The following is a 24834-nucleotide window of genomic DNA, read 5'->3' as shown; positions in this document are numbered from 1 at the left end:
GGCTGGGGAAGGCGCTCAGCAAAGGCTCCGAGAAGGGCACGAGAGGTACTCACCGCCAGGAAGCCCAGCTTGCCTCCACACCGGGTCTTGAGCCCCAGGGCGGCAGTCAGGTGGATCTCCACCAGCGTGCTTGGTGGGATTTTCTCCTCCGCACACTCAGCCAGGTTCACAGCGCACAAGGCCATGTGGACATCTGAGCAGGTGGATCCCCCAGGGAGCTTCCCTAAGGCGGCAGAAACAGACACCAAGGCTGACAGATCCCCCAAGCCAAGCCTTTTCCTGCTTTCTCTAGCTCGAGTAACAGCAGAGCTGGAGGACAAAGTACATGAACGCTGTGATCAGACAGTCCTGGGTGGGGTGCTGAGCTCTGCAACTTAGTAGCTGTATGTTTCTCTCCACCTCACTGGGGACAAGAGAAAATGTATGTCATGGCACAGGCTCTGTGAAAATGGCAGCGGTTATGACTGCAGGTCCTTGGAGAGGACTCAGGTAGTAGTGCCCACTGTAACATTTTCCAAAACTGTCAACAGCACATCCATGTTCTACTAATCCAGTCCTGTGTCTCCAAACATTGCAAGAGAGGTCATGAAAAAATTTGAAATCACTGATTTGAATTTATTTTCACTTAAACAGACTCCACAGTATAGAACCATGCATGCTTTTGAGGAGGAAGTAACACAAAACTGAACACTGATGGTCGGACACATCTCAGGTTAGTAGCTGGATGGCCAGGAAAGGCTTATACCGCCTTTTGTATGAGGGCTGCACAGCTCATCTGGGGTGACCCTGAAGTCAGGAGCTGAAGTGACCTTGCACAGGCACGAGGGCCCATCAAGGCTCTGAGGCTTTCACACTGTCACTTGCTTTGGTCCTCAGTTCAGGGCCAGGAGGTGGCCAGGGCAAGCAGCCTCCTCGCTTGGCTGAGAGCGAAGTGAGCTTCAGGGTAGGCCCATGTTAAAGGTCCAGACGGTGGCCATGCCCGGTCTGCCGACCTCACCCAGCCCTGCATTCTTCTCCCTGGGCCACCCTGAAACCCTGGTCTTTTTTCAGAGTAGGGAGACCTTAGCCCCCCATATTTCATTCTGCACAGGTGTTAGGTGTCGGTCTATCCTGGGAGGTACCACTGAGCTTTCTCTTTTGGGGGGAGAGGGCAGAGGGCAGTGTGGGAACCATATTTAGTCACCTCTGTCCCCTCAGTTGGTGTCTTGCACAGGACCTGGTCCACAGAGTGCTCAGTGAATGTGAAAGAAATGTGGGACATGAACTGTCCCAGTTGGAATTCTCCAGAATGGGATTGCCAGGACGCAGCCCCCTGATCAGAGACCTGGGACGGAGCCTAAGGGCACACTGAGGGGGCAGAGAGGAGCACAGCCGGGAAGGTCTGCAGAGAGGGACACTGCTAAATCTCTGCCATGACCCCACAGCTGGCCGCCCTGTCTCATCTCCCCCTCCCCTCGGGCCTGGCACAGCCCCACTTGTGGGCAGAAGCTCCTTTGGCCACTAGGGCATTTTCAACATCTTCCTGCTACACACGGCACTGTTGCTTTCTGGCCCTCATGTTATCACATGTCAGAGCAGCGACCTCCTTTCTCGAACTCTCTGACTTTGCTCCTCGGGGACCAAGCCTCCTGGCTTGTCCTGACCTCTCTGACAGCCCCTTCTCCAACAGCATCCGCCTGGCTCCCTGTCCCTGGCTGGCCCTTTCCATGCAGGTGTTCTTCCAGATGCCCGAGTGGCCCCTTTCACCACAAGCCCTCTCATTGCTCCGCAGGTTTTCCTTCTCGCCGGGAGGCCGAAGATCCAGCTCCCTTTTCTGGTCTCCAGCACGTCCACCGCCCACTGAACATTCTCCTCCTGGTCTCCCCGGAAGTGTCCCAAACGGGACTCCCCGCCTCCCGGGAAAACTGCTCCTCCTCTTGTTCTCCTCACCTCTGTGGGTGGCAACAGTTTTCACCTAATTCCCAAGACACCAGGAAACCGTCCTGGCTGCTCATTTCCGGACTCTTCACATCCAGTGAGTCCCCACGTCCTGTCAAGCCCACCTCTACTTTCTCTCTGTCCTCTTGGCATCGCCGATCTTTATCTGCTTTAGCTCCCGTCTGGCTTCCAGACACGACCCGTAATCCCCTCCCATCCACCCTATCTGCCACCAGAGGGAATCTTCTCAACTTCAAAAGCACAATCTGATGACGCCATCATGCTCCTCATGCCTGTCCCTGCTCTGACTCCTGTCACTCTCCCCTTGCGTGGCTCATATAGGACCACGTACCGAGAAATTCTTCTCAGAGCCGCTTCAGACAGAGCTCCGCCTTGGGGACACCCCCCTGCCTGGCAGGCACACTCCCTTCTGCAGAGCTGGTAAACGTCATGCATCCTTCCAGTAAAGTCAAGACTTTCCAGGAAGCCTTTTCCGCAACTGTCCCCAACAAGTACCCACCCCATGGGGGTCCGGCACACTGAACTGTGGTTCACTGTGGACCTGGATGCCTTGCTATCAAAATAGGAGTTTGCCGAATGAAATAACCATATTTCATTGACTCTAAGATGACATCAACATTAAGTTTCATGATTAATTTAAGAACCACTAAGGAAAAACACTGCTGACGCAACCACGACATGCCATTGTGTAGAGGACACAGCCCACAGGTAGGGGTGTCAATGTGAGACAGTATGTATGTCTTAAATTGATGAACTCCAGCAATGAGCCATCCTTCCAACTATGGATATGGGAGGTCTCATGGCTCTGAAAGACTGGCGAACAAGGGGCTTCACCTGGGGTGGAGAGCTGGCAAACCGGGCCAGGGTGGAGAGGTGGCAGGGACCCCAGGAGGTGAGCCAGGTATCTGTGGAGCTCTCACCTGTGATGTGCAGCTGGTGCAGCCTGTGATAGGCCAGGGCTGCGTCCCGGGCGCTGGCCTTGGCTTCATCCTCAAAGCCTGCCGCGGTGGCTGGGGTGGGCCGCCGGTGCTGGAAGACCTTCTTGAGCAGCCAGCGGACCAGGCGCAGCTTCTGCAGGCTATAGCGGATCACGTTCCAGGAGAGGCTGCAGGCCAGGTCCAGGCGGGAGGTGGGCAGTGCCCGGCCCAACACGGACAGGCAGGTTTGCAGGTTGGCAGCGGCGGCCGCAAAGTCCCCCTAGAGAGCAGCAGATGTAATGTGCACTGGCCTTACAGTGGGCTTTTTGTTTGTTTTAATAAAAACGTTTATTCTCCCTTATTTCTCCAGGTTATCATAACGCATGTTCATGGGAGAAAATCTGGGAAAATTCAAAAAGCTACAAAAAATGGAAAATCGCTTGAAATTTTATCCCCTAGGAAGAATGACTGCTGACATGCTGATGGATTTCCTCCCAGTCTTGCCACTAAATTGGGATTGTACGTGTTCTACCTTCACGCAAACACTCTCCCAACTTTCCCTAGTAGCTTTCATACATTAGATGATAATGTGAATTTAGACGATGAACTCCGTGATCTTTTAGGTTCTCAAAGTGTGGTCCCTGGAGACCAGTGGCCATCAGGCCCTGGGATCATGCAAATTCTTGATGTCCTCCTCCCCCCACCTACTGAACCACAACCTCTGGGGTTTGGGCCCCCCAGGTGACTCTGATGCCCACTAAAGTTTGAGGACCCCAGTTTTAGGCGAATACACAGCTAAACGCTAACCAAGGATATGGACGAACCACTCTGCCCACCTGGGAGGGTCTGTGCAGAATCTGTGGCCCTGCAGCGGAGCCCTTTCTCTCTGTTTCATTACTGAGAAAATGAAGTCAACTCTCCTCTCCTTTCCCACATCACCATGGGGATGAGACCTGTACTTGCCTTCCTGCACCAGTACAAGGGGACAGCGGATGACAACGCTCTGAGAGTGACAATCTCTAAGGTGGTGGCAGCGTCTTTCCAGCCCGGAGAAGCAGCTGGACTTTCAGATTCTGAAGGAGGCAGCTTCTCCTTGTGCCCCTGACTCCTCTTCCCCCCCTTTCCCAGGAAGGCTGGCTGGTCCCAAGGCTCACAGGCTTTAGCCATCACCTCTTCCAACTCACCAATCCAACTGTCCCCGAGCACCCTCTAACATAGCCTGGTCCCAGCCCGCCTCAGCACCCACGGCTTGCCTCCTGGTCACTTCTCACCCTCTCATAGCACTTCCAAACACCATGGCTTAACAGAGAGCCCACCACATCTTCCAGACTCCCGAATCTTTGAACAATGTTACTGTCATTTTCTTTCCATTTTACACCTCAAGTATTTCCTGAATTCATGCCTTTCCTCTCAACTCCAGGTCCTTGCCACCTCCCCTGGCCTAAGAGTCCCCTTCTTGCTCCCATGCATTTCGCGTCTCCCTCCTCTAACCCATCCTTTGTACAGCTGCGAGCATGACCGTCTAAACAGAGTGGAACCTGCATCCACATTCCAGGAGCCACAGTCCCGGGCACGGTGGACACATCAGGCTGCTCCATCAGGTTCCCGCTGTGGCGCAGCGGCTTCAGGAGGGGACGCTGCTTTCCTGCTGAGGGGGTTCTGGTCCTTGTTCTTCCTGAGATTCTTCCTTCATTGCTGGGAGGTGTCCCAGGATCCTTCCTATAAACTTTCTTTTGTTGATTTCTAAAGAAAGCTTTCAGCTAATTTTCCTGCTCAAAAATCTTCCTGGTTCTCCACAGAATTGGGAAAAAAGCTCCAAATCAGTTACTGGTCAAAGGCCTCTCCAGTCTGGACCCTAGCTACACAACCAGCCTTAGTCGTCCTCTCTCCTCACATTTCCTGCATTCCAGACATACCCATCTACTCGCTGGTCCCCAAATGTCCCATCTGTTCATGCCTTCTCCGCTGCAGGCCCTTCCTGCTCTTGTCTGCCCTGCTCACGCCCCGGGTCCCCTCAGCCAGAGTCTCTCCTGCCCCAAACTCCCGCATCACTTCATTCTTCCTGTCATCTTGTGTCCATGGAATTACTTACCCACAGGTGCCCCTGCTCGGCTGCCCTGTGACTATTAGGGGCAGGGTCCTTAACCTCTCACCCCCGCAAGCACTTACCACAGGACTTTATTCAGTGGGGTATTCAACACAAGTTGCTGAGTTATGGGCTGAGCCTGGGGGAGGAGGGAGAAGGGGGATGGCAGAACTCACCCTGGCGAGGTCCAGGTCTGCCTGCTTCCGGTGCCTCCAGAAGGCGACGGAGGAGCGTGAATGTGGCTGGATCACTGGCTCCCCGTGGACCAGCAGCTTCACAAAGACGCTCAGGACGATCACACCATTCACCAGCCACAAGAGGAGTGTAGGCATCATCCAGTCAAACCAGCCCCCAGAACCTAAAGAGCGGCATCCCAGCAGACCGGTGAGGAGGGAGCCCCCTGGAGCAGCCCTGGGGACTGCAGGGCACCTGACCAACCCCTAGCATTGTGACAAGAGCGAGCCTTCTACCTCATTTTCAGAGGAAAGGGCGAATAACAAGATTGCTTCATTTAATGACAATGTCTAAGTGTTTCAGATAGGAATAATCCATACTATAGGAGAATTTGGGACAATTCTAGAGCTTAAACAGGAACCGCAGAGCCCTTGTCACTATGGAGCTGAGTACCACAGAAATCTTTGTTAGCCAAGGGGCTTAGGCCATTGGTTTCACGACTGAGGCAAAAATACCACATCCTCCTTCAAATAGGTAACCCCCCACCCCCACCCCGTTCCCATCCCAGGGGAACAACAGCAAGATGGGGTCCTGATTTGTTTTGCTCTTTCTGACTGAACTCAGGTTTGCTGTTCCTTCCAAAATGCGAATCATGCTGGCCCCTCTCAGAAGCCAGTAGGTGGGGGCCCACTACCAAAGCCCTTTGGGACCTGGTAGATGAGCTGAGCAGTCTGCATACAGGGCACGTCTCCTCCACAGCAGCTGGGGTACTCCACCCACCTGACTCAAATGACAGTATGCTGCGTCCCGAGCCTGAGTATGGGTGCTGGTCAGAGTCGTGGGCCCCTCCCCACTGCAGCAGGGCAGTCAGGGGGTTAAAGGAGAGGCACAGGAAGGTGAGGAAACACAGCAAGATTCGTGAGCGGTCCACCATGCCCAGTGCTATGGGAGGCGAGTCCGGTTCATCTTTGACCTTCAAAAAAGGGCCACGAGGTTAGAATGAATGATACTGCATGGGTTTTTACTGCATTACACACACACACACACACACACACACTATACTTATATGTATTTACTGCATTATATATATATATGTATGTGTAAACATATATATACATACATATGTGTATATGTCACATATATGTTTGTGAGATTAAATTCAAGACTATTAAGTCAGGCAAGAGTAAAGCCAGGAGGGAACTGAAAAGTCCACAATTCAATTGCCACTCAAACACTGGAGCCCTCATCCTCTGGCCACCTGGGAAAAGAACATATTTTAAAAACCAAAGGTAGATAAGTTGTACTTTTACAACAGAGCTCCATCACAAGAGAACGCCCCACGTGATTCTGCTTCTGTGTAACTCCACAACAGGCGAAACTCATCTAAGTGACAGAAAGCGGAGCAGTAGTTGTCTGAGGCTGGAGAGGGGTGTGTGAACTGCACAGGTGTACAAAGGAGCTTGGTGGGTGAAGGAAATATTCTATCTGGTTATAGTGATGGTTGCATAAGTGTGTATACGATAAGAATGAATGATACTATAAAGTAAGTGTATTTTATTGCACATAATTATGTGTTGATTGAAGACCATACTTCACTGTGGGTCTATGTATAGAAGCCTGCTTGTTCTAAAACCATCACATTGCCTTTTTTTCCTCCACATTTTACGGAGGGAGGACAGGAGGAAGAGGCCTTGCCCACCTGGGAAGCCCACAGAGAGGGTGGGAGGAGGGCTGAAGCTGGAACGCTGCTGACTCCCAAAGGGTACGTATCATGCCACTCCTTCTCAATATGTAAAAACCATTTGAAAATGTCTCCTGATGTTCACATACCTAGCTAATGCAATGTATATGTCACATGGCCCTTTGTTATCACACACACGTTTATAAAATAGTTCAAAAAACAGGGCTTCCTTAGTAAAATTAAGTAAATATACTATGAACAGTTTGATAAAAAACATACACTGGAAGGGAAATTTGGGCTTTCAGAGTCAGAAAGCACCAGTGTCAAAATACAGTACAGACAGACCCAGTGGTCTCTGCAGGTTCCCAGTAAGATCATTAGGCCCGGTCCTTTTAACCAATTCCATTAAACAACAATGCCGGGGGGCTTTCTTAGTCTATTAAAGGCCTTTGGCTGGAACGTTATTTGTTAGATTGCAAATTGTAATAATCTTTGGAAGAGGACCCAGAGGCAGCCTCGTCCTAAACCAATGGATGAACCTCACAAAGTGGTCTTGCCAGGCCCATTATGAGCGAGGGAAGTAATGAGGTGCGTCCAGCAATGCCTAGCACCCCACCACAGCCGCTGTGTGTTCCTGCTCTGGATTTGGCCCCCATTCCTCTCTGATGGGCCCTTTCAGCAAAGACCAGTTAAACAGGAGGACTACATCGAACCAGTTAGACTGACTCTGCAGAGGGAAACAGGAGGGGCTGTTCCCCCCACACCAGAGTCAGTTTTTCTCTTTCTTTATTCTCTAGGGCCTGCCTAATTTCACACGATTCCTGTTCCTTTCCACTCCAGGCCCTCTGAACACGGGGCGGCATCCCCACTATCAATTTAGAGAAGATGTTAAGAGGTGTAGGGGTTGGGGGATTTCAAACGCTTGTACCTTTGCCTCATCCAACAGAGGGCTTCCGGGCTCAGAGTCGATGGAGTAGGGGGAGAAGCCGGCCTGGGACCCTGAGTCAGAGGCCGGAGGGGACATCAGAAGGACATTCTGATTAAAGTCATCCATCTTCAGGTCCATGTCATTGTCCACCAGGCTGCCTAGGTCGATGCCCTTCAGGAGCTCTGCAAAGAAAACCCCACCTGGCAAATGGCCTGTTTTTACAGAGCCCCACCTGGGCCTGGGCAGGGCGAGGGGTGCGGGTCCCTGCTCCTGCTCCACCCCTGGAGGCACCTCATATGCATCAGTGGGCTACCCAGTGCCTGGCATAGGACTTCTCCTATAACCAGGAGGTCTGACAACGAGCACACTCACTGTTTTTCTGACTTGCCAGCTTCAGCACCATGTTCTCCTGGCGCAGTTTGTGATTGACCTGCTGTAAGTATTTGATGTAGTCAATGGCCTTCCTCAGGACGCCAGACTTGTGCATCTGGGAAGGTAGACAGGTGGAAACACAGTATTATCAGTGCAGGCTGCACCGTGAGGACAGCACAAGCCCAGAACTCGTGTGGGGAAAGCATGGCTCTGGAGTGGGAGGGGCCGGGTTCAGATGCTGGCTCCACCCACTAATGAGCTGTGCTGCCAGGACAAGTGACTTGCTATCTCTGAACCTCACTTTCCTCCTCCTTTGAATGGGGATAATGATAATTATATAAATCACAGGCTTGCAGTGAGGGCTAAATAAGATGATACACGTAAAGGGCTTAGCTTCTGCCTGGCACAGTGATACTTGATAAACAAATTTAGCTATTATGACTACTTCCTATAATAATCCTAGCACCAAACAAACTTTAAGGAAAACAAATGACAAAAAAACAGAGCACTGTTGGATGGTTATCTTAAGTAAAGGTACATTAGTACCTTTCAGATTCGTAGGCTACAAGGAAAGTGGAGTTTTCTTTCAAAACAGAGTTGAAGACAAACAGATAATAGGTAAAAAAAAAAAAAAAAAAGAACTATGTGCCAGAAGACACATTCACTGAAATACCAAAAATAGATGAAAAATCAATTTTCTCTATTTGCTGTTGATCAAAGACCCAATCTCCAGTTTCTCTCTTCTCTCACAGGTAAAAATATTGCTAGCCGCCCTGAAGAGAAACATAAGCCAGCAATGCCATCAGCTGCCTCCAAGGTACACAGTTGTGTTGTGTCTCTGGCCCCCAGGGAGTGGCAGCAGTTTCTCTGCCTGTGACTCTGGGGTCCATGGTCACTGCAGAGCAGGGTCAAAGGTCCAGGGAGGCCACTGTCTTACCAACCCTCAATAGTCCCCTTATGTTGGTTAATATTTTGCAATCTTGAAAATCCCCAAGACACTTTAATAAGAAAGCACCTCTAACTCATTCCTGCATTCACTCAGCCTGGTGCTGGAGATTCCTATGTTCCCAGGGCAAAGACGGGTAGAGGGGAGATGGTAGGGCACAAAACACCGTTTTGCTTGGCACCTACCTTGGCATCTGTCCCCATGACCAGGTCCTTCAACTCGATAATTTTGTCATTGATAGAGGAGCGATACCGCTTCTCAATGATGTTGTGTGTTGTCCGTCTTTCTCCTTCTTTGGGGGGCTCAAGCTGCTTGACTCCCCCAGGTACCTGCTTAATGGGTACTTTCTCTTGCCCCATCATCACAGGCATTGTGGTCAGAATGGTCCCACTGCTGCCCACCAGGGTCTAGAACAGACAGACACAGGGCAGAATCACCCCTCAGTTAGTCTGAGTAAGGTAACCTCACAAGACAAACTTGTGGCCTTGGCCATGTGGCATCAGCTGGCAATGCTCTGGGTGGTCTGAGGCCCTTTCTGGGTTAAGTCAGGCCCCAAGAAGCCTGAGGTGCCACAGTACCTCAGTTCCTGTGCCCCTTTCAGAAAAATTGTCCATAAATCACACTTCAATAGGGTTAATGTGGAAAAGTGTCTGAACCTTTGATCTAGGGGTTCAGAAACAAGTCACACAATCTCTGCTTTGTTGTCAAACCATTAACCACCTCTGAGCCCACATACAGATCACCACATCACTCTGGCCCCAGGGAAAACTTTTTCCTAGTGTATGACACATTTTCCCTCTCACATGACAATTAAGCAACTCACTGCATCTCCTTAACAATTTGGCCATCAAAAAGCTCAAGGGCAGAAATGACACTCTCATCAGAGCCATTTTATTAAATAAATAGGCCAACCACAGAGACTTTTCCCCCTTTCTCCCCTCAAATCCACTTTCCTCTGTTTCTATTTTTACTAATTTTCATTTTGTTCAATAAATAGCCTCAAATATCCAAATGACCAACGAACAAATAAAAAGCTGCTCAATTTCATTAGTTATCTAAAAATAATTCACACACAATAAAATCTACACATTTTAAGTGTACAGCTTGATGAATTTTTACGTATGTACACAATGTACATAACTAAGACCCAGTCCAAGACACAGAGCATTTCTACCCCCTTAGAAAGTTCCCTCACGCCTCTTCCCAGTAATGCTTGCCCCTTTCCCCTGCCCCTCCTGTAATCTGCTCTGACCCCTCCCTATCACCATAGCTTAGTTTTGCTTTTCTTTTTTTAGATTTTATTGGGGAATTGGGGAGGGGGACTAGCCAAGTTGTTTCTCAAGCTTCGTTGTGGAGGGCGCCAGTCGCCATCTGGCTTCCCGTAGGCAGCTCGTGGCCTCTAAGCTCAAGGTGCTGTGTTCAATCTTAGCTGCGGGTGGGAGTAGCCACCATTCCATGCGGGAGTCAAACCAGCAGCCTTGTTAAGAGTGCACGCTCTATCCACTGAGCCATCCGGGTGGCAGCTCAGCTCAAGGTGCCCACTTGCAACTAAGTTTTGCTTTTCTGGAACTTCATATAAGTGGAATAATTAGCATGAGCTTTTCCGGCATTTTTTGCTCAACATGCTATTTCTGAGGTTCAGTCATGTAGTTGTGTGTATCACTAGTTCTTTTTGGATCGACATTTGGGTTGTTTCCAATTCTGGCTTTTATAAATCAAGCCTGCTATTGAATTTTCATCACCTTTCACTATGTCAGTCTCTCTTGCAACAAGATACTAAAGTGGCTGAAACCCTACAACTGAGGGTTGGGTGCCTTCCATGTCCCTCACCTTGGAGCCCCTCCCTGGGTTTAGGACCCTTCAGAAGCCAAACCTCCAGCAGGAGGACACAGGAGGCAGATGGTCCTGTGTAGGCCGTTGCCCAGGAACTGGGGCTCCTCTGCTGTTCCCCTGCCCCGCTAGACCCTGGTATTCCCATAGAACACACATTGATGGTATGTCTCAAGGGGAAAACTAAAGGGGTGATATCTGCGATTTGACTGATACATTCCATAAAGCTTCTGTACCTACTCAGCATACAGACACTTGTTAACATCTCCGGGGCCTAACACCTCCTAGAAAGAAGGCGGAGGGTGGAGGGCGGGTGGGGGGAAGGTGGCTCTTACTGGTACTTGAAGGGCAGCTGTCTGGAGGGGGGTGGTGAGGGCAGTGAGGGCCGGGTTCTGGACTGTGGCCATGACAGGGCTGCCATCTGTCTTCAGTGTGGTCAAAACAAGGGAATCTGTCTTAATGATCTGAGGCTGCACCAGGACCTGGATGGGGCAGGAAGAAAAGGAAAAGGAAGGTAGCATTATTTTTCTGTTTTGCATTAGCTTCTTACTGCATCGACTCTCAAGGAAAGAAAGAGAAAATAAAATTTTCATGAACCTGAGAATATAGCTTGATTACTGGGTTGAGAGGGAGAAAGAGAGTATACAGCTAAAGAGGGTCCTGAGTTTTAAGGATGAACGGCTTCGAGGAGAGCAGGGTCCATGGCCTAGCTGGGGAAGAGCAGGTGTGGCATGGGCTGGATGGTGGCGGGGAAAGAGGTCTGATTTTGGGCAAACTCAGGAAAGCCAGGAACCTGCCTGAGAAGCAAAAATGAGAAACCAAGATTTTTTATTTTTTTTTTAAGATAAATTACTTTGTTAGTAAGAAAGTACAGCCCACTATGATACATGACTTAAAAACATTCTGGCACGTTTCTTTCCAGTTCTATACTCATTATCTGCATAAATGAGTCAATACACCTGCCTTTACTGAGTCTCTGGGAGACCATTATGATTATAATCATAATGAGATTATAGAGATCTCAGCCAGGTCTCTATACCAAGCTCACTGGTGCCTTGCAGAGCCCAATACGAGTACCCACCCGACAAGCTGCTCCCTTACACTCTGATGGTCCTTCTTAGAAAGTAGACCACATCTTCAACCGAAGACCAGCTGACAGCCCCAAGCAGTGCCTCCCTGAGTCCTTGTCAGCCACCTACCGGGACCTGCTGCATCTGGGGTGCAGTGACTGTCTGCACCGTGGCTGGGGCGAGGGTCTGCAGCGTGCCATTGGCTGTCTGCGTCAGCACCCGCTGGGCCTGCACTGTCTGCACCTGCTGCTGGATGGTGACTGGCTGCACCTGGGAGGATGTCACTAGGCTTTGGACTTGAGGCTGAAGAACTTGGGAGAAGAGGAGAAAAAAGTCACACCGACAAGGAATGCATTCTGTCACTAGCTGCGGCAATAACCCACGATGGAGTGCCTCATAATGGTCCTGCTGCCCACCTGCTGCTGCAGAAGACATGCACAGCTGTTTACAAGCTGGTCTAGATAATAAGAGCTTCCCAGAAGGGCTGCATCAATTTCTGAGGGAACGAGCACACATTGTTTTATCACTCTGGGTGCTGGGCCGGAGGTGAGGGAAGCTAATCAGAACAATGACTGCACCCAGCAAGGGAGTTAACAGATGCGAAGAACCAGCAACTCCAGGGCTTCATTTCCACTCATGAAACAAATGGAAAGTGTACTTTGGGGTGACTGTCCCAGCGTTTTGCCTTGGTCCCTCCCCCAGCCCCTAAACCCTGGAACCACTCTGAAGAACTGTCAGAGCAGTTCTAATCCCACCTGGGGCTCCCCACAGGGCCAGAGGGCAATCTGGTAAAAAAGCGTTGGGACGCAGCATGACATGGGAAGTCGTTCATTTGCTCGACACACACTGAGGGCTCACTATGAGGGCTGCTGCTACTCGGAGACCTAGCACCTATGTTAAAAGTTGTATTCCTCTCCGTAGTGGATGCTTGGGAGATGTTCACTGAATGAATGGTTCTCAGCCTATAGGAGCCGAGAGCTGGCTGTTGCCTGGGTGAGTTTCAAGACTAATTTTACTCCAGCTTCCACCTCTAGTTCCTAGGACAGCCCTGGGTCTACTTCTGCATGTTGGATTTTTTTGACCAAGGATCCTCCAAGCAGGCAAAATAGATATTCAGGTATTTGAAGAGGCAGAGTGTGAACTGTTCCTGCATCACCGTTCTTACTGCCAGTTACTAAAACCTCAAGGCCAAACCGATAGATTCTGTCACCCCCCGAGGACAGAACTGTATACTGTCTACCTCGCAAGTATTGGGAAACTGGCACAGAAACTTCTGAGCCAACCCATTACTATCACATCTGACTTCTGAGTCACCTTGAAAGCTGGTGGCTGCGTTCTGGTAAATCAGAGGCTGCTGGATGATCCTGGTCTGGGGAGCGGTGCTGAACGTTGGGGTGATCATGACCGTCTGCTGCTGCAGCTGAGCTGGAGGCTGGGGCTGGGGGCGGGGCTGGAGGATGGGAGCTGCCCTTGGTGGAGTGAGCACCGCGGTGGGAGAAACCTTGACCTGCAGGGCTGGAGCCTGGGGGGAGGTGGCCGAGGGAGAAAAGGAAGGCAGTGGGACCTGGCTGAAGGGCCGCTGCAGCGAGGGGTCCCCGGCCCCGGCCCCGCTGCTGCCACCATTACTGCCGATGCTGCCATTACTGCCGCTGCTGCCGCCGCTGCCGCCGCCATTAGCACTGCCACTGGGGAAGGAGCTACACAGCTGCTCTGAGAACAAGTCAGGGAACTCTCCCACTTGATTGCTGACAAACTGCAGCATCTCTGTGAACAAAAGAAAAGGAGTGCTTTTACTGCCATCCAAAATGTCTATTAACTTTCAAATTCGCTCAAGAAACAGGCATGAAAAAAATCCAGTGGCCTTCCCGAGACCATAGCAGAAATGGGTCAGGAAACCCTCACCTCCCTCTCCATGGGGAATCACCAGGGACCAAGACGGCCAACCAAGGAACAACGGGACAGGCCTTCGTGTGTGTAACTCTCTTTCATAAGCAGGCTCTGGGCCTTCTCTCCAAGATGGGCACAGCCTTGGGCACTGCTGGTACCCTTAGGGATACCCAGGGAGGATGAAGTCGATGGCCCCCAAGTCATGATGGAAAATCATTCAGGAAGTCCAGAACAGGGATATGAGTTGGCCAAGGTCACACAGCTCATCAGGGTACAGCTGGGTCTCTGTGTCCCAGCTTTGTGCATTCACTGCCAGAAGGTCAGGGAAGAGCAACCTGGGTCCTGGACTCCATGCTTCAGAGAGCCCACTCTGGCCCTCCGCGGGCTGTGCCCCCTCCCTCTGGGCAGGAGTCTGTGGGGCCAATGGGATGTGTCCACCTGGAGACCATGCCCTCTGTCTAGATCATGCTCCAAGAACCTGGGAACCCGGAGTTCCCAGCCTCTCCCCTTGGTTCATCCCCCTAAAGGTTTACCAAAAGCTAACTCAATCCATGACTAATAACTGATCTCTCACGACTCCTTGCTCCTCAGAGGGCTGGTCCCCATTAGGAGTTGTCCCAGGTGTTTTCAGACCTACGATTCTCTGTGCTGTCCACATCCCCCCTCCTTTCCTTTCTAATACATTCCCAAAAAGCTACTGCTTGTTCCTGAACTGTGGTACGCCCCTCTCCATACCCTCAAGGCCACAGGATGCTCTGATTTGGTACCAAAATAAAAGACAAACAACACCCGCCCAACTGTCTTCCCCCAAATAACATCTCCATTAATTTCCCCAAACCTCCACCAGCAAATCCCTTTCAGGTCTCCAACAGCATGTGTGCGTGTGTGTGTGTGTGGGGGGGGTGGGGGGGGGCGGGGGCACTGGGCTGTGAAGAGTCTTACGTTAGGCAGAATGCTACTGGGGCCTTCCAGTGTGACCTCCATATAGGATAACTTAGCAGTTCAGCACTTTAAGTATCTAGTCAATTCAACCTGTTGGCAAAACAGCATCTTATAAGCCTAAAGACTACACAGTGGTATTACAATATTTACCAACACCTTGACACTCTGCTTTGTCCCCACTCAGCCTGTCTTGTGAGAGGGAGAAAATGGGCAGATCGTCACAGATACTGTCATTCATACCAACCAATTCCAATTCCTTCATACATGATGAAACTAAGGAATGTCCTCAAATTCAGCACAAAATTTAAACAAAACACAATTTGGTGCTGACACATTCCCAGTACGACACACGATTATAAAAAGCTTTAAGAAAACGATTAAGAGAAACTGAGCCATTTGTTCAGCTTTCCAGAATTCCCCTGAACATCGGCTCTGGGGAACTGACACAGAGGCCTGAGATGTGAGCCAAAAGAACATCTCTCCTGGTTGTTTCATCCAGGGACGCTGAGGAGGGAGGGGGCCAGCGGCCTGGTAGGTGGGCACAGGCTTTGGCACTGGGGGTGCGTGGGGGGGTCTCAAGGGTACCACCTAACCAGCTGCGGGAACATGGGCAAGTCACTTTTCTTTACCCCTCGGTTTCCTCACCACAAAAGGTTGCCTTAAGGATATTTCCTTGGCTTCTTTGTTGTGAGGATTAATATAATAATCTGTGCGAAGTGCTTGCTGAGGGGCAGACCTTTATAAAGGTCCCAGTTTGTGGTGCTTCTAGAGCACCCACTACAAGGGCACGTGGCTCCACTTATGTCGTCTCGCTGAGTGCTCTCCAAAACCTTTCGTGGGGGAAAACGCAGTGGCGTGGTGAAGTAACTGCAGCGGTCACAAAGCTTAGTCCACACAGCAGGGTTAAGAGTGTGTAGGCAGATGGAATGCGACTATTTAAGTTAAAAAAAAAAAAATCTCTTTCAACCCACACTTGACAAGCTCCAGTGGCCCTATCTCCAGCTGGCAGATGGGCACTAGCTGAACGGCGCAGAGGGCCCGTTGAGACTCAGCATGTGAAGAAAGAAGTAACGGGAAGAGAGAGGCTCTTTAAGCCCTTGCTCCAGCAGGATGCGCAGGCCTTCCCGCCAACCTGAACAGGCCTGGAGAACCATGGCGCAGGAGGCCCGCCCCAAGCTCAGCTTTGCTCTGTAACTCTGAGCTACCCCCATGGGAGCAGCCTAATGTCTCCTTGCTGTTCCCTGCTCCGATGACACAGGCTCTAATTTCCGCAGAGAGCCATGAAACCCAGAAAAGGCAGGCCTGGGAGGAGGCGCAGGTTTTATGGAGCCTTGAAAATGAAGTTCCGGTTTCTGCACAATGAGCCCGGGCCCCCAGAGATGAGGGCCAGACACGGGCCCATCGGAGCTGAGCGCCACCTCCAGGCCTGCAAACCCAAGCTCACCTCACAGGGGTGCTCCCGGCAGTTACCCTCCCCCACACCACATCACATTCCTGTTTTTAACTGCTTCTTAAACTAAGGGTTAAGTTGCTAATAAAGCGGGCTGGGCCCCAAGAAACTCTACCCGGGTTTTAGGCTCTTTAAAAGCAGGTAACCAAAATCAGAGGCTCCAGCTGTTACCTGTGCACTGCAACCAGTCATCCAAAGAGACCTCAAGTTCACATGCGCTTTATGGAGCTTGTGACACTTTGCCCTGCTCTCAGTCAAGTGGCATCTACCTGCAAGTGAGGTAACTCAGAACACGGGCAAATTGATTCCGGTCAGGAATAAACATCTGAAGCCCCAAGTGGGGCAACACTGTCTCCAAAATACAGTCAGGCAATAGTCCTTTAGTGGGTATTTGTTACCAGCCCTGTTAGATGCCAGGTGAACTATTTTACAAAGGTTATTTATTCTTATATTTTTATTTATCATGCACCTTGTGTTAGATGATGTTTAAAAATAACTTTCTTGGGCCAGCTGAGTGGTGTAGGCTGCAGTGGGCTGCCGTAAAGCTACCGTGAGTGACTGGCAGCCAGTGTGAGCAGCCGTCCAGTGGTCTGCGACCGATTTGCCTCACCCGGGAAGAGCGCAACGATAATACCAACATGGGCCAGTGAAGACGACGTCCTCTACAACTAGACTGAAGAACAAAAGGACATCCCCTTCCCCGATTCCCTAATGCTGTTCTCCTCCCCCAATTCCCCAATAAAATCTTTAAAAAAAATTTCTTTTTTAAATCATAAAAGTAACATATCCACTCCAGGAAAATTTAGAAAAAAAGTTAAATGAAAAAAATTATAAATAAAATAAAAATCAGCCAGCAATTCCACCTCCCCGAGACACCCACTGTCACTATTTTGTGTGTCTGTCAGACTCTTTCCTATTCAGGGCTTGCTCACACGCAAGCATGCCCATGTGCGCAAATGGTTTTAGGAAAATGGGATCATCACAGGTGAGATGCTATTTTGGATCCTGCTTTCTTTGCTTAGTAAAGCATGGAGAATATTCACAGTTAACCATTACAGATACTGGATATCACATCATCCTTTCTGAGAGTCCCACAGTATTGTATCGTATCGTATTGCATTGCATTGATGCACTAGAATTTAGTCATTTAGTGATGATGGATGGGTGTTTTCAATTTTTCCGCATTAACAACTCTTACAAAAATCTTGTACAAAAATCGTATCTGATTATTTCCTTAGGATAAATTTCTAGCAGTTAGATGGCTCAAAGGACAGGTATGTGTGCTTTGGAAAGCTTACAGCAATCTCGGTTCCTGCCAGCACTTCCCCACATCTATTTCTGTCCATCAGATAGTTGGGAAAAATGATATCTAACTGTTTTGACTTGCATGAATGAGTACTAAATGAGGTCAAATGTCTCCTGTTCCAATTTTATTCGTCATTTGTATTTCTTCCTTTGTAAACTGCCTGCTCTTGACGTTTATCCATTTTTTCTATAGGGCTGCTTGTCTTTTTTTATGGATTTGAAAAAATTCCATATATTATGGATATTTACTTTCTTATATATTTGCTAATATTTGTCACACCTTGTTACTTTTAATTTGTTCAGGGAAAAGAATTGGCATAGTTATTAGGAGTTACCATGTCCTTGTAACTTGAGGCAAGTTACCTCTCTGAGCTGGAGTTTTCTCATCTATAAAATGTGGCTAACCATTATACCTAACTCATGGGGTTGCTGAGAGAGAATTCACATAGAATCTACAGCATGGGCCTGGCTCTTATTAGCTAGAACAAGTCATTCGTAGCGTTTCTTTTACTGTCAGTTTTGCTTTGACTCTTATTTTGAAAATGCAAATTTGTTCCAATGCATTGGACATATTAGGGAACAATTTGAGCATAACATGAATCTTGTGTTTACTTATGCATATGAGAAACACTAGAAAATGCAGAAAACCATACCCAGCTGAAATGAGCCACATTGGCATAACAAAATGCACACACACACTCACCCCAAACAAACCAGTTCATCAGGTCACTCCATGTATTATAAACCATAACCATCCACTTTCTATTACAAAGGTTAGAACTTTCCATTTGACTTCAGGTTGCCCACCTCCCATCACATCATAATAACTCACAAGCTCTAATGTTCCAATGCCCACTTACACAAGCAAACCTCACCTCTTTTTCAAGGTAAAGTGCCACATTTATTGTAGTATTTATACCGGGGGTGCCAAAAAAATGTATACACGTGGACACTTCGGTCAGCGTTGCTCAAGCAGTAGTTTGCCGTAATCAGAAGTGTCTGGACACTGATGGGAACCACTTTGAGCACCTCTTGTAATTGCAGAAGTCAAATGTGACTTGTATTCATCTTTTGTTATCGGTCCATATTGAGTATTACAATTTTAGTACAGTTTTCCTTTCTTAAAATATGTATACATTTTTTTGGCACCCTCTGTATATTTCTTAGGCACTTAACATCTGTAAAACTGTACCATTTGATTAGGTTCCTATCTTTTTAAAACAAGTCTATTTACTTATTCTCTCTCTCTCTCTCTCTCTCCATATATATAGTTTTTGGTCACCTCTGAAGTTTTTGAGTATTGTGATCCTAATTTCATTTCCCCGATGAGCCCTGTGGTTTTTACTGCACGATTTTACAGTGTGGTGATTTTTAGGAATGCGTATGTTACATTATAGCAAAATTGATCGTATGCAAATTTTAATGTTGTGTAGGAAAATTACATGGTTTTGTGTTACACTTAAAAAGTCCCGGGCCAGCCAAGTGGGACACTGGTTAAGAGCTGGCTTGGGATGCCAGCTCTGAGCAGCAGGGCCCTGGTTTGGATCCCACATGAGGGCCAGTGACACTGCCCTCTGCAGCTAAGATGGTGAACGGCAGCTCGACCTGGAGCTGGGCGGCTGTGAGTCGTGGTGGACAGCGTGGGCTGTAGCCCCTGCTGCAGTGGGCTGCCATGGGCTACTGTGTGTGGCCGGCAGCCAGCATGAGCGGCTGCCAGCCTGTGTGAGCGGCTGTACAGAGGCCGGCGACTGATCTGCCTCACCCGGGAAGAGCGCAATGATCATACCAACATGGGCCAGTGAAGCGACGTCCTCCACAACTAGACTGAAGAACAAAAGGACAGCAACTTGTCTGTTCCCCTTACCCCGATTCCCCAGCGCTGTTCCCCTCCCCCAATTCCCCAATAAAATCTTAAAAAAAAGTCCCTTGTCCCCAAGTCATAAGGATATTCACCTAAACTTTCTTCATTTAGTTGTGTTCATCTTGTCTTTCACATTAGCTCTGCCCAACAAACATAGGAACACAGAAATAAGCATGGTGTGTGATATGAGTACCACTGGGAACGAGACAGGCCATGATCAGTGGGGGAGAGGGGAGTAAACACGCAATCTAATTCCCAACAAGTATCCTTCTTGAGTGTCCTGCTTTCAAGCTGATGATCCTGTCTCTCCTTCTAGAATGATTTTTTTCTAATAATTAAAAAAACAAAAACAAAACATTTTGTTGTTTTTTCCATTGGTGAAAGAACAGTTTATTATAAGCGAAAGTACATTCCAAAGAGATAGGAGCAGGTCTGAGCAACAGAGTGGCTCAAAAGGCCTACAAAAATCTTAAAAGAAGAAAAAAAAAATCAAATGTAGACCAGTATCAAACCTGAGGGTCAACAGCAAGATAACTTTTCATTTCACCATCATTCTGCTGTGTGATCGTCATTGCTTTCCCAGGACCTAACACATTATTCACCCCTATTCAAGACACCAAGAGGAGCCCACAGTTAAGGAGTTGGGTGGGCTCTGTCAACCACACCCCTTGATGCAGAAACCCTGAAATGCAAGCAGTAACGTAAGGAACATGGTGCCTAAAATCACTGCACTCTAACAGCAGGGGGCACATTCAACTGGTAGGAAGCTCAGAGAGTGGGGAAAGCATCACATACTTCCAAGGGGATTCTGGGTCACCTTCCTGGGTGAAGGCGGTCTGGAGGAGGTGCCGAATGACACAGGATGGCAAACTAGTGACTCAGGCATCCTCTATTTTAAGCGAGGGATGAGCGAACTCCTTTTACTGGCAAAGAAACCACAAAGGAAAAAAATTGGGTGGGGAGGTAGGGTTTCTCAAATGCTGTGTTTCATAACATACGCATACTTGTATGTGTCATATATTCCTTTGCATATATCAAGTATTATATAATAAAATAAAACGTTTGAAAATTAAGAGAAAGAGAAGGCACAAAGGGAAACCAGTCATTCTCAGATGGTCTTCTGGTCTGCTCTGCCTGGCTCTCTCTCAGGAGCAGTCTCAGAGGGCCCCAGCTCAGCCTGGCCAGTTCTGGCTTCTCTGATCCTACACAGCAGGGGACCTGGTCAACCAGGAGAGTGACCATCAATCTGCACCATCTTCAATAGCTCTATCTTCTTTTTTCCTAAGTAGGTATCTCGGCAGACCTCCTGCCATGGTATCACAGTTATTTCTGCTCTACTTCCATACTCTATACTCTGCCTGATTTCCACTGTGGCTTCCTACTCAGTGACAATCACTGTCTTTGAGTATGGTTGGTCCAACCAGTCTTTCAATCTCAATGAAATATCTTGAACACAACTTCCTATCAATCACTCCTTCCTACTCTACTGGACTTCACTTCCCACTCACCTTATCTCAGCATCCACCCCAGAAAAGCACCCACTCCCTTTTCCACACATGCCTCTGGGCAGCGGGGGAGGGGATCTTTCTTTGAATGTGATTACCAAGCCCCACCTTCTCTGCTTCTTAGCACCTTCTTCTTTTCTGGATTTCACAATTCCTTTTCAGAAGTACTTACAATGACTTTCACCAAGGACTCTCTTCCACCTCAGATCCAGCCATCTTTCAGCTCTTGAACCCAACTGCGATTTGTTAAGAAAAATTATCCAAACTTGAAAATAAGGAGGAAAAAAAAAAAAAAGACAAGTGTCCCTTTGAAGTCATACTAGAGGTAGTCATGCCTAACCTGCCCACCTAAAAGTCACCTGATGCTCGATGGAAACAAACTTGTTTGACTTTCTATTTACTACTGCTTAGACCCACACTCTGTAAAGTTAGATATTCACTTGTAGGAACCTGTTAAGTTGCAAATCATTTTTGTCTGGCAAAAAAGAACCTCCAAGGCTTTGTTGTTATTGGCCTGTAGGACATAAACCAGTTTTGCATCTAAATTTGCAATCTTATTCTTCAATTCTTTTTTCTACTACGTAAATATCAGCTTGTCTTTTCCTGAGATCCGCCTTTGTCATCCTGTTGGTTTCCTCATTTATAATGTTCATAAATCTTTGATATGTGGTAATGATATATATATTAAGTGTATGTTTTTAACTTAAAAAAATTTTATTCTGCTACATTACACACAGTAAGTTATCTTTTTAAATGCTTTTCTTATATCTTGTGCTTCACAAGCACACGGACAAAATCTTCCACTACCTGTTCCTCTCCGAGCACTACGCATTCAGGTAAACTGGAATCAACTCAAATGAAATAAATAGTCCCCAAAGCGACTTTCATGATTGCTATAAAAATGGCAATCGTGCTTTCTGAACCCAAACTGGAAGGAACACATCACCTCACAATCGGGCCAGACAGTTTTGAAATTTAGATTATCCTGGGAAATTGGGACAAACCTATGCAATTTCTGCAAAGCTTCCACTTTTGGTGAAGTAGGTGTGTGAATACAAAAGAATTTAAATGTGCACCCACTGTGTGCTGGTCCAGAGATGAAAAAAACACCCCTTGACCTCAAGGAGTTGGTGAAAGTGACACAATAGGTCTGTGGTGGTTGTCACAGTGGACAAGGAGGATATAGGGACCATGATAAAATCACTCCACAGGTCAAGCAGCTTCCTGAGGGAGCGGGGCTGAAGGCAGATCAGGACACAAGGTGCATTCTAGGAGCAGGGAACCTCAGAAGCCCAGGCTGGGAGGCATGGAGCTGCATGGGGGCCGCTGAAGACAATGGGTGACTGGTAGGACACTGGGCGGTGACTGGCAGGACACCGGGCGGGGCAGGGAGTTAGGGCCAAATCAGGAAGGGTTCTGCAATTCACGGTAGTGAACTTGGTCTTTCTCCTGATTAAAGGAAAAGCCCTAGCAAGACATCCAACAAAGCTTTAGGGAGGGGAGTCCCTCCAGCTCAGTGATTGCTCACCCTGGTTTGTACAGGGAGGCTGCTGGCCTGTCCAGAGCCCCATGATACCATTCTTAATGAAATCATTAACAATCATTCTGAGCAAAAACTTGGGGCTAAATTCTGACTTGAGAATTATCAGCAGAGCTGAAGCAAAAACCTGGGTAACTTGGTCAACTGATGAAGAGTCTTCTGAAAATCCACTGAAGACAAGTTCTGGTTATGTAAGAGGTACTAAAAAATGATGGACAGCAGGAAACGGGCTACCTCCTAGGGACCCTGTAAAGGAAGTGTGGGAAAGGATTATATTCAGGGAGAAAAGGAGGATGTCAAAAAGCTAAACCAAGAACCAATGGGAAACAGAATGGGGGGTCCCGAGTTTAAATTAAAGGGATCTTGGTTGAAGCACTGGCAGCGCAATCAGCAAGACCAGGCTGTGAGTCTGATAGAATCGCTGTGCTGCCCTTGGGAAATTAATTCATGTCCCTGAGACTCCGTTTCTTTGCTTGTAACTATAGGAATAATCCAAACTCTGATGGACATATATTGACATATAGGAATATGTCCAGCACAGAATATAAAATGTATTTGATTCTGTCATAGGGTTTTTTTTAAACATAAATTTGAAAAGGAGGCATATCTCAGGTTAGATTCCAATTAATTAACCTTTGAATAAAAGCCAATGGTCATATTATTGAGGTTTAAAAGCAAAACCAACTCAGTGACAAAGTCAATAAACTGATTTTCTAATTAGAAATCATATTTATACTTTATTTAATGTACAGAAACTGAAATTACTTATTTCACACTGACTCTATGTGGGCAACATAATATAGCTGCCACTGACACCTACTTAGTACATTACTATGAGCGGAACCCTGAGTATTATTATTCTACTTTACACATGAGGATGATAAGGTTCAAAGAAAAAACAACCTTCCCCCAACCCCCCATAAAAGCTACAAAGTGGTTGAGCCAAGATTTGAATTTAGGTCTGTATTTAGGCTTCTCTGGGCCTTTTTACGCACACTATTTTCCCTACAAAACAAACATTTCTTGGGTTTTACATTTACGCTCATCATAGCTTGGAAGATGCAAGATAGACCCAGAGTGACAATAGGTAAAGAGAATTTGGGGGGGTGTGTGTGTGGAGGGGGAACTCATACGATTCATCTCATTATTTCTAATATTAATGGAAGAAGGTTAATTTCAGGGTAAACATGTATGTAACTGACTTATGGGGGAACAGGAGAGAGAGATTTTTGCCTGGCTGTCTGTATTTTGCAAGTATACCTTCTACCTTAACAAGATGCTCCTTTCTAGACAGTTTCTCTTCTTAAATAAAGAACAAGTCAATAAAGATACATAAATCTCTTAAGACATGCATTCAGCAGACATTTACTGAGCCTACTACGTGCCAGACACAAAATCAAACGCCTTCAAGAAGCACATGTTTTGGTGGAAAAACCCTGTGTAGATATCTGCCAGGGCAGGGTGCTAAGTGTTAGGATAAAAAGAGGGACCTGTTGGAATAAGTTGCTTACAAAGCTTTAGTTGTTGTGGATTTTTACTGCTATTTATCTCATGTTGGCGTGTGAGTATATGTATATTTACATACAATCTTTAAATGTGATTTTTGTTACTGGATAAGAACTTCATTAGCACTGTCACCCAGCTGTTTTTGCTTTTAACACTCTGCTAGCCCTTTCACATACATTGTGGTGTATAATCTGCAAATCACCCTGTGACTCAGCTGTTGCAAGCACTCTGTTAAATGAGTTAATATGTGTAAAGCACTCAGTACAGTGCCTGACACATAACAAGGCCTTGAAAAGTGGTGGTGGTTGTCACACAAGAAAAAACAAGTCCAAGTCTGAAGGGGGGCAAAAGGCACACGGTCTCAGGCAGGTGGGTAAGCAAGCAGCCCAGAGGTTGGAACCTCCTTCTCCCTCCTCCAAGCCCTGAGCTCTTTCCACAAGCACCCTGCTCCAGAAGTCACCCCAACAAGTACACTCCTCACAGAGGCAGGGCTCTAGAAAGCGGCAGTCGACAACCAAATGCCACAAGTCCCTGCCTGTGCCAGAGTCCCACCCTGTGTCCAGCCAGGGAACCCAGGCCTCCAATCCTCACCTAACACAAATTAGGGGCACCAGACAGTTGGCACCCCATGTTTGAAAGGCTGTCCATCTTAGTCCATTTATGACTTTGAAATGCCTGCTCTTAGAAGGAGATAAAGACTAGACTTTCAGAACAATTAAGAAAAAAACCTGACAATCAGTAATAGTAATAAAAACAGCAGGGGGGCCAGCAGAGTGGCGCAATGGTTAAGAACTGGCTTGGAATGCCAGAGGGCCCCGGTTCGGATCCCACATATGAGGGCCAGTGACACTGCCCTCCACAGCTAAGATGCTGAACAACAGCTCAACCTGGAGCTG

The 24834-nt window shown here is 47.9% G+C and overlaps 1 protein-coding gene across 2 annotated transcripts in view; it reads right to left on the bottom strand.

Moving 5' to 3' along the window:
* SREBF2 (sterol regulatory element binding transcription factor 2) overlaps positions 1-24834 on the bottom strand; it is a 52514-nt gene that overhangs the window by 15983 nt on the left and 11697 nt on the right. The window contains exons 1-11 of one of the 2 annotated variants that reach the window (XM_019633888.1): positions 14772-14859; positions 13257-13706; positions 12072-12253; positions 11208-11354; positions 9228-9449; positions 8097-8211; positions 7725-7906; positions 5896-6088; positions 5118-5299; positions 2859-3135; positions 54-223 (exon numbers count right to left, since the gene is read on the bottom strand). In XM_019633888.1, coding sequence (XP_019489433.1) covers positions 54-223; positions 2859-3135; positions 5118-5299; positions 5896-6088; positions 7725-7906; positions 8097-8211; positions 9228-9449; positions 11208-11354; positions 12072-12253; positions 13257-13704 — 2118 coding nt within the window. In that variant the 5' untranslated portion in view covers positions 13705-13706; positions 14772-14859. Of the gene's footprint in view, positions 1-53; positions 224-2858; positions 3136-5117; positions 5300-5895; positions 6089-7724; positions 7907-8096; positions 8212-9227; positions 9450-11207; positions 11355-12071; positions 12254-13256; positions 13707-14771; positions 14860-24834 lie in introns of those variants that run through there. The other variant, XM_019633887.1, reaches the window with a different exon arrangement.

This window comes from Hipposideros armiger, unplaced genomic scaffold, assembly GCF_001890085.2.
Source record: "Hipposideros armiger isolate ML-2016 unplaced genomic scaffold, ASM189008v1 scaffold_1430, whole genome shotgun sequence".
NCBI lineage: Eukaryota > Metazoa > Chordata > Mammalia > Chiroptera > Hipposideridae > Hipposideros > Hipposideros armiger.
This window is presented reverse-complemented; position numbering and strand designations above follow the sequence as displayed.